At 42.9% G+C, this 10,395-nt stretch overlaps 1 protein-coding gene across 3 annotated transcripts in view; it reads right to left on the minus strand.

Annotated features, from left to right (window-relative positions):
* Positions 1–2,280: 2,280 nt before the first annotated feature.
* Positions 2,281–10,395, minus strand: part of LOC121696212 (POU domain, class 2, transcription factor 2) — a 52,683-nt gene continuing 44,568 nt past the window's right edge. The window contains exons 11-17 of one of the 3 annotated variants that reach the window (XM_042077564.1): positions 10,029–10,177; positions 9,569–9,760; positions 8,655–8,774; positions 8,083–8,131; positions 6,839–6,983; positions 5,870–5,943; positions 2,281–5,169 (exon numbers count right to left, since the gene is read on the minus strand). In XM_042077564.1, the coding sequence (XP_041933498.1) occupies positions 4,862–5,169; positions 5,870–5,943; positions 6,839–6,983; positions 8,083–8,131; positions 8,655–8,774; positions 9,569–9,760; positions 10,029–10,177 (1,037 nt within the window). In that variant the 3' untranslated portion in view covers positions 2,281–4,861. The remainder of the gene's footprint in view (positions 5,170–5,869; positions 5,944–6,838; positions 6,984–8,082; positions 8,132–8,654; positions 8,775–9,568; positions 9,761–10,028; positions 10,178–10,395) is intronic. The other 2 variants (XM_042077566.1, XM_042077567.1) reach the window with 2 other exon arrangements.

The raw sequence follows: 10,395 nt of genomic DNA on the forward strand, positions 1-10,395 counted from the left end.
AATCAAAGAGAGTAGGGAGGGGTTAGTTGGTTTCTCTGTGGATATCTCTCTTTCAAGTTCCAGCCATATTGATACATGACATTTGGATTTAAATCTAAAACCAAAGTGTTTGCCATCAGTTTAAGAGGCCTCCATCTGCAAAATGGACATGAACACAAGTAACCATATTAAGCACTGTATCGACTTTGTATTTTTTTTTTTGGTGGAAATAAAGCTTAAAATGGAGGCAAAGCTCCTTCATGTTTGCATATATGGAATCAATCGTAGAGTGGAAACTGTGTGTATGTGTGTGTGTGTGTTTCTGTGTGGGAGTCATGAGTGGGGTAACACTACAGAGGTTAAACTTTGGTATCACATTGGAGCCTCCGCAGTGAAAACACCCTCACAAGCTCACCTACACAGCCACAACCTCTGTAGAACTTCTTTTTGTTAAATCATTAATATGGGCAAAAAGCACACTTGACTTTTGCATGGGTCTCCATTGTTAGGTTTTTTCTCTGTCCTGTCTGGCAGCCGCTATTCAGCCAGTTAAGTGAGGTTGTCGGTAGGAAAAGAAAGTCCACAAAGGGAAGATGGGGGTTTTTTTGGGGGGGAGGAAGTTACAAAACCCTTAAACTCACATTTCTTGAAGCTAGTTGAACCCTCTCCTGAGCCTGGTCACGTTTCACATTAAAGCTTTCATCTAGTTGGTTTTTTTTTTTTAATTTTATCATAGGACATGAGGTATATGACACAGTGTCTCTCACATACACACCCATCACTACAGCAGAGCACAACAGGAGGAGAGAAAGATCGAGAGAGAACTTGAAAGTGTAAGGAAAGCTAGCCATGCTTGGGTCTTTGTGAATGGCCACGCATGGTGGTCAAGGAAGGCAAAGCAAGAGCTTGTTTTCAGTCAGCCCTCCCGGTTCAAGTCTCTCTTCCTGTGTTTTCTGATCAAGTACAGCTATCTTAAATCAAGCTGCACACCTCACAAAAAGTCCTTCAGGCATTTCCTTTCTTTTGTGTGTTTAGTTTTGGTTTTAAGAATTGGCACATTGTTAAAAAGACATTATTTTTTCTTCCCTCGACATAATCTCAGCCACACGAAGTTCTCAAAGCCACCCCATGATCCAGTTTCATACAAATATTCAAACAGATCAGCCAATAAATAAACAGTACATAAATACATAAATAAGCAAATTAAGGATAGGCCTATTTAAAAATGAAATTTCATAAAGGTACAATTTATCAACAAAACACAGCCCCTCCCACGAATAAATACAAATCTTCAAACGCAAATCCCCAAGAGAGACAGTTTAAAGCTTTTGGTCTAAAATCAAGTCGTTATCATCATCATCATCATCATCATCATCATCATCATCATGAACAACATTTCTTAAGGATTTTCACAACCTTTTTTACATTAGCAATAAGTAAGCAGTAGAACATAGATCTCTTTTTTTCCTACAAAATCTATTGAAGCACTAACAGGTACATTCCCTCTAAAAGTGTTTTGTCAACTTGTATGTCAGTTGATACTGAACCCGCCCACCCCCCACCCTACGATGTTTCTCATTGGTTTCTGTGGTTTCATGTACACTACGGTGTATGTGGCACTCAAAGGCTTCAACACCATCTTAGGAACAAACTGTTCTTGAAGAGCATTCTGTGTACCGGTTGTTTCTGGTTTGGTCAATATGATGGAGGATGCTTTCCCTCTGAGCAGTCAACATTAGCACTCAAACACACACATACAAACACACACATACAAACACACACACACACACACACACACACACACACACACACACACACAATCTCATACCCACTTAAAAACCATACATCAATAACTCACACGTGTAGGAGGAAACGTGGCTATGTTGAGAGCTATATGGCACACAGCATCTGTGCCTTTACAAACACACCTGCTAACACACACACACACACACACACACACACACACACACACACACACACACACACACACACACACACACACACACACACACACACACACACACTTTCCCTCGCTGTCTCCCCAAGAGGCTTAGCACCAACTGTTCCTTCCCACCCATTTTGTGCATTAGTTTGGTTTGCTATTTGCTATTTGGTTTGCTTTGTGAGTGGAAAAAAAAAACATGTTCACTTTTGGTTTTCAGTTTTGGCTTCGGTCTTTTGTCTTACAACATTCTCCATCAAAATGTTTTGGAAGCTACATTTTCACAGTATCATTTCCAGACCACCTGATGAGAGAACAAGCTTATCCCTCCCACCCCACCCGCCCCACAACCCCCCAGCATAACGCAAAGAACCACAAGAATATGAAAATAAGGAATACATCACCCCAGTCAACCCGCGATATGAAAGCAATGACACAAAATTCATACAGTTATAGACAGACAGACCAAGTAGAGCGAAATGTAATGAAAAAGAAATAAAAACAAACAAACAAAAAAATAGATATATTTTGAAGTTAGGTTCAGCGAGGTGAGAAGACACTCCTCAATCCGAGACGAAGAGGCAGCACGCGTCGATGTCGTCGACGCAGACGAGGGAGAGAGAGAGAGAGAGAGAGAGAATGGGTGACGACGCACAGGAGGCCACCTGTCCGCAAGAGAACACGACGAAGGAGAGCGGAGGTGTGGCCAATGCCCAGGCCTCCACCGCTCTCTGAGTACCCTTCTCCCTCTCTTTCACTCTCTCTTTTCTTTCTCTCCATCCTCTCTGGCTCTTCATCTCGTCCTCTTTTATTTTTGGTTTTTATGTCATTCAGTTTTAAGTTTGCTCAGTTTCAGTCCTTTGTAAGATTTTGGTTTTGGTATACGTCTTGTTCGTTTTAGGTTTATTTGGTTTCGATCCTCGTCTCGGTCCGTCTCCACGGCATTGTTTTTTTCTCCGCTTGTCCCCTGCTCGTTTTGTCCTCTTTTTTTCCCTTCCTCTTCAGCCAGCTTGCTCCTCCTTCGGCCTGGTGTCCTTACTCGATCCGTCCGTCCATTCCATCCTTCCGTGTCTTCTTTCCATTTTTGGCCCTTCGATCATATCTTTCTGAGGCGTGGGAGAGGGGCAGAGGGAACAGAGAGCAGGGGGGGGGGCAGAGAGAGAGGCGGTACAGTGGTATACCTCTTTCTCCTTCGTCTGCTTTCCCCCCCCTTTGTTCTGTAGTTTATTTGGTTTGTTCTACTACTTATGTGTTTTTAAAAGTTTGTTTGTTAGTTGTTGTTGTATCTTTTTTTTTTTTTTTCAAACACGGCTGAGGTCTCGTCTGAACACTTGTTCACCAACACTCTGTGGTTGGACAAACGCTTTGGTATCCGAGAGAGAGATAGAGTGTGGAAAAAAATTGAATGAAAAAGGTATCAGAGAACTGGCCGAAGGAGACCTCCTGTTTTCCATTTGTCCTTACAGTCACATGTGTTTATGTGTGTGTGTGTGTGTGTGTGTGTGTGTGTGTGTGTGTGTGTGTGTGTGTGTGTGTGTGTGCGCGTGTGTATGTAAGAGTGTGCATTTATGTCTAAGTACACATCTATGGTACAGTCAAAATGTATGTGCAATTATGGTCATCATTGTGCATGCCTGAATGTACAGTGGAAATGTATGCTGGATATGTTTGACCTGTTGACAACTGCACTTTGCAAGAGGTATGTATGCAGAATACCAAAAGGATGAACTGTGGAGTAGCCAGTGGATTACTGTATACAGTATGAGACATTAAGCACACCAAACTGTCTAGCTTGAGTATGTACTGTATGTGTGAGAGATCAGAGGAATATTTACAGTGTTTTACAGTGGTGAACTGTTAGGCACAAACTGGGAAACAAGAGACTCGTGTCCTCAGACAGCTGCATGAGATGGCAATGAAAGCACCAGCATAGTACTGGCCAAAATGAAAATGTAAAAACTATATATAAAAAATCAACTACTGTTAAATGGATAACTGCTATTTTCTTAAATGATCTCACAATCAAAAGTGAGTCTGAAAAAGCTAAGAGCAGAGGTAGATTGAGAGACAAGAACAAGAGACAAAAACTGAGTTGTTCTAAAAACAATGTCTATAATTCCTATTAATGACAAAAAGATGGTTGTGGCAATTGTTGAATTGTGAGTTAAAATACAAACAACATATGAGCAAGACTGAATGCAAAAGAAAAGAGAGGAATGTTTTTGGTAGTTGTGTTGAGCTGATGCACTGACCCAACAGTGGGTCAGTTTTAAAAGTCTTTCAGTAAAGCTTTTCATTCCGTTTCTTTTTGGTTTGGGTTTTTGGGTTTTTGGTATCTTGGAGATTTTGGCATTTTTTTGTCTTTGTGTGTCTTTTCAACATCAAGTTCACTTTTTTGGTTAAAAAACATCTTCTTTCCATCTTTTCACAAGTCCATGTTCCTTTCCCTTCTTTTCTCATGCCATTGTGTCACCCGTCTTTCACGCAGTCACATTTTGGTTTTTTCATCCCTGCCCTATTTGTCCATCCATCCGTTCGTTGAGGAAACTTGCTTGTTTTTTTTTTTCTCAAGAGAAAGAAATGTACAGTATCATTCACAGCCAACAGAAAGCTCCACAGTGCCACCTCTCCAAACTGAATAGATAGATCTTTTAATTTTTGGTTTGTCACTCTCCAGTCCTCTTGTTCTCTCCTCCTCTCCGTTCTCCTTTCCTCTCGTCTCTTCCTCCTCCTCTTGCTTTCAGATCTGTATTTATTTGGCTTGGAAAGACTTCATGAGAGAGAGAGAGAGAGTGAGAGAGAGCGAAAGTGAGAGACAGAGGGAGAGAGAGATGGCTTTGGTTGAAAAGGCGACTCCATGGACTCCTCCTCCCACGTCCTGCGATAGGCCGTCGCTATGGGAAGGGGGGGGGGGGTGTGGGTGGGGGGCGTGGGGTGGCATCACTCAGCCATAGCCCCACCCAGGGGTGCTGGAGAGGAGGCTTCACTGAAGGAACAGAAGGAGGCGGGGCTTGAGCAAGGGGAGGCGGAGCAAGAGGCGGGGCTCACACCGCTGCCGCTCGGGGGCGGCGAGGCCCGGCTGGCGCTGACCAATCCCATGCCGGCGCCGGTGGGCATCGGCAGCAGGGTGGGGCGGTTGAGGAAGAGGGAGGTGCGGAGACCGCCACCGTGGCCTCCGGCTCCGCCCAGCAGCATTTGGCCGCCCTCAAGAGCAGAAAGGGACATCTGACCACCACTGGCAGCCAGGGCTAAGGGAGGAAGAGGAGGAAGAGGAAGGATACGTAAGAGAGAGGAAAAAGCACATTAATGGTCCAGGCCTAAGAATTATTCAACTGTCGGATGGAATTCCTGTGGATGCATGGAATGGGCAGCTTCATAAGAGACAAGATGGGTGACATGCAGAATATGAAGATGTGCTGAGACAAGACAGAGATGCTGGGAAAATGGCAAGATGCCAGGGTTAGGTTGGGAATCAATTCAAGGAAAAACTACTCACACACACTCACACACACACACACCTTTTCTATACATGGCAGCTTAATGGATGGGATGTACTGGGATGAAATGTCATGATGCTGAAGATTTAATTTTGCATGAAATATATTGCTACAAAACTACTGTAACTGTCAAGGAAAGAGGGTGCTATAAATATTTCCTGATTGTCCACACGGTCTAATTCCATTTGAACGTTTTGCTAATTGAATGAAACTTCCAAATACAATTTAACAGAGATGTTCTGTACATGGACAGTACATACCCCATCTGATCCAATATGAAATATATAAACATAATTGATGCTACTCAGATTTGTCCAATTATGCAATCGTTCATTTGAATAGTTCACTGTTTCTCAATGACAGGCAGATTTATGGGTGTGTTCTGTTTATCATTGACAGTGACAGCCCCTCCAGGGCTGTGCCAATCCTCCCTTCCTCTCCTACCACACACCTTGCATTGTGGCCAGGGGGTTGCTGCCAAGAAGGGCCGGGTTCATCCCTGTGCTTACACCCATCATTGTGCTCCTAAAATCGCCACGAACATTCCAGTACACACACACGTGGTATGCGCAGATGCACACACAGACACACACACACACAGACACACACACACACACACCAACACACACACACACACGCACACACGCACACACACACACACAATGTCATTCACAACCACAGAAAGGGAAAAAAGCAAGCAGGTTTAGAGGAGTGTTATGCAAAAGCTGTTTTGAATATTGTTATTGATGTGCATCCAGTTTGGTGTGGTCTGCTTTTGATTTCTGTGTGTGTGTGTGTGTGTGTAGTGTGTTGAGCTATCTGACAAAAAACGTTGTAGTTAGCCTTAACTGTAATAACCCAATGTTTCAGAACGCTCCAATAACACAATAGAGTTTAGCACCCAAAATGAAAAAGTGATTTACAATGTATACTTCACAACCAATTGCATTACACTGGACAAGGTTTTCATCACAATACTGTTTTATGTATCTGCTTTATGTAGTTATAATATGAAACCTTGAAGATTAAATCTCCACTGAAATCAACTGCAATCATAAATTGATATGAACTGCCGAACTGCCTGACACTTTATGGTGCCCAAGGTGGCCATCTAATGGGTAGGAAGATGGCGTGTTCCCCAGACCAGCTGTCTGTGGCCAGCTTTTCTACTCTGTCTGCATTCTTGTGTACTTGTCGAAACATGTGTGTGTGTGTGTGTGTGTGTGTGTGTGTGTGTTTCAGGCTTTAGACTGTTTGTCTTCCCATCTGCTTTGCATATTATATAGTTGCTTGGAACTGATAAATCTAGATGCCAGAGTTCCTGAGAAATCAGAAAGTGTTCCAAAAATAGCAAGGGGGGGGGGGGGGGTGCTGTCTGTGTGCGTATGTGTGCATATTATTTATTATAGTCAAGACTCACCCTGTGCTGAGGCCAGGGCTACTCAGGCGAGGGGCGGGGCTAGAGCCACTGTGTGGAGGCGGAGTCACAGAGCTGGGGGTGGAGCTCATGGCAACATTGCCACTGGGGTTGATGGGGCAGGCCACTGAAGGAGTAGAGCTGGCGGCTGTGAAGGAAAGAGAGAGAGAATGGTGTTAATAAGTGGCACACACATTCATGCTCATTCTGAGAAGAAAACGTTCATATAAATGTTCTCGAAATCACTGGTCATAGAAAAAGTACTTGGTCAACAAAAACAATAAAAAGTGGATAAATTGCCCCCAGCTCACAATACATTTGTAGATTAATCCGAGGTCACATGTTCAAAAATTCGTGGGTGATTATTTCTTGACAATCCGTTTAGTTTTTCACAATTGCTAAAACACTAAACTCCATTCACTGAACCAAATTCTCAGTTGCCTGAAAACATTTATTGAATCGACCACCCTTTTGACAAAACCATAAAAAGTTTTCACATATAAAACAGAATTTGCAGATCTCTTAGACACTTTTTGCAAAAGTCCTTTCTGATATCACATTGTCATGCAATAAAATGCATTTTGCGTTGTGATGCATTTGTAATGCATAACGGTAACCATAAGTGGCACAAAGGTTAACACAAAGAAAGCACAAAGGTCATACGTTAAAAACAACCACTCAAAATTCATCACACTTGTTTCAAAAGACATGACACAACCAATATAAGCTAGTTCAGAGTGTAAACAGGTTGCTGAACAGTGCAGGCTCATATCATCAATGGACAGAAACTATGAGTGAGGCATTCAGAGTAAATTGGCTGTAGACGGCAATGTACTTCTGATTCACAGTACTGACATGCCTGTCTTTTCTGGTATACCTGCAGGCATGTAATTGGGCTACAGGTTTTCTACAGGAATAGCATGTTTGAATGGGCACTGCACTAGTTTACTGTAAATCTAGTAATAAATAAAGTTTGGGGGTTTGTGTTTACAGTTTTGAGAAAAGGGTGGAAGGTTTAAAAAAAATGTGTTTTAGCCATTGTGAAAAACTGTAATGACACATACATGTTTTTTTTCCCATGTCACACCAGTCAACCAACATCTACACTGATATGCCCCAAAAGACATGAGGAGAGACTGTGTTTAGAAGGAGGCTTGCTGCGGGGCAAAAACAGAACGATTGACTGCAGTCAACCTGAGAAGGGAGAGAAAGAAAGAGGGGGAGAGAGAGAGAATGTGTGTGCTTACCTGTTGTGCTGAGGCTTGTGGCAGCCTGGGGCAGCCCTTGACTGGACATCTGGGAGGATGAGAGGAGAGAACAGAGAGATGAGAAAGGGAGAGAGGGATGGAGGGGAGAGTGGAGGGTGAAAATAGTTAAAGAGGTTAACTTCCTCCATATCAGATCAAACAGTGTGGAGGTCAACAGATTCTGTCTGCCTGAGGGTAAAGTGTATAGACTGGACCAGTGTGTGGACTGAGTTCCTAGTACATTTCACAACAGGAAATCAGCCAAATCATCAGTGTATGATGCCGAGCCAGTCTTGCCTAGCCTGGCTAACACCTGCCCACTTCTCAAATCTCAAATGATATTGAGAATGGGTCTGGGGACCTTTTCATTCACTTCTGATTTCCAAGGGGCGTAATCAGCAGTGAAAGTAAACTGAAATTGGTACATTTCGGAAGTACAGCAAACACATATTTCTTGTAAACGGAAATTTGAAAGGCAATTGTTTTACTCAATTCTAAATAAAATACACGTCTATATAGTTTAACACTGACGCCATAGCGCAGTCATTTGTTGTGTTGAAGAGCACTGCTACCTGTACTCCTCTGTCTGTCATCATAAAAAGCCCGCCCCATGCTGGATAAGTGGTTATGATTGGTTCCTGGGTTTTTGGTGATTCGGAAATCTGCTTCAATGGGAAGGTATCCAGACGGACCTGCAGAGCAAATTCAAATTTGCTAACAGGTTCGTCTGGGTTCTTTCCATGAAAGATTACAAAATGTTATATTTGTTTTTACAATATTATTTCAGCCTAGACACGACAGCGATTCTATTGTAATAATCTGGCACCTCTTGCTATATACTGGCAGGTGCTTCAGAGGAGGTATGTCAATGTTTTGTTCACAATGAGTCTAACAAGCTAAAGTGATTATATTATATGGATTTATTTAAGTGTAAACAAATGTTTTGCTTAATTCAAAATAGGCTTTGCCGTATGCAATGGTGTACAGTAGTCATGCTGTGTTTAAATCAGTGCTGAAGTTGTGGTACATTAGTTGAACAATGGAAATCAATAAGAGCTGTGAAACATGCTGTGGAGAAATCCAATACTATAGAAAACACTAACATTGAGAAAAAAAACTTATTTTATATAAAAGGCTGAAGGAGGTATTATTACAATGGGACAACCATCACTAAAAGTACTTAACCGTCTGTATGATCACAGTGTAATAATAATAATAATAATAATAATAATAATAATAATAATATTATAGTGATATGATTATTATTACAGACTAAAATCATGATAGTGAACTTGAAATATTAGCCAGAGAGCTATTTCACAAATCATTTCAACAAATACAATGATCTATATATTAGAATGCACATTTCATCCAAGGACAGGTTTTCTAAAAGGGAAATCTAAGAATGTTGACAGTATAGATTTCGAACAGTATACAGATTTATATAGTATTTATAGGAGTCAGTGTGACTGGGTGTGGGCCATACCATGTGTGGGCTGTAGCAGGGGGGTTTGTGCGAGGCTGGGGCTGGCTGGCTGGGCAGGGGAGGGGTGGCGCTGGAGGGGTTGATGCGCTTCTCCTTCTGGCGGCGGTTGCAGAACCAGACCCGGATCACCTCCTTCTCCATGTTCAGCTGCTCGGCTAGCTGCATGATCTCCTCTGAGGTAGGCTTCTGGTTCTGAACACGGAGACAGGAAACGGATCAGACAAGACACTCACAGAACAGTACACAATGACACACACGCACACACATACACACATACACACACACACAAGAAGTAAAAATGTGAAACGTGCAGTGTACAATAGAGGGAGAGTGGGAGTATCTTCAGAACACAGACAATCACTCTATCCACAGTTATTGGGGAGGACATCTACTGCTAATGAAGGAGAACGGGCTCTCGTTTGTGAGAAAAGTGTGCAGAAGGTGGGGGGTGGGGGCTGACCGCGATGAAGTTGCGCTCTAAGGCCACGCGGACGTTGGTCTCGATGCTGGTGCGTTTCTTCCGGCGTCGCCCTGGCAACCCCTCGAAGCCCATCACGGGGGAGGACAGGGAGCTGGGGCTAGGCAGCATGCTGTCTATCGCCATTGTTTCTGTCACAGGTGCAAAGGGGAGGGTGAGTACATACACTAATACACACACACACACACACATATATACACACACAGGAGCACAGGTGTCATGCGAGGGAACAGTGACAAAGTGATTTCATATATTTTATACACATATCCAAGTGCTAAAACCTCACATCACATACTGTCTCTCCCTCTATGTCTCTCTTTTTCTTTTTCTCTCACACACACACACAGTC

This window comes from Alosa sapidissima, chromosome 21 (genome assembly GCF_018492685.1).
Source record: "Alosa sapidissima isolate fAloSap1 chromosome 21, fAloSap1.pri, whole genome shotgun sequence".
Taxonomy (NCBI): domain Eukaryota; kingdom Metazoa; phylum Chordata; class Actinopteri; order Clupeiformes; family Clupeidae; genus Alosa; species Alosa sapidissima.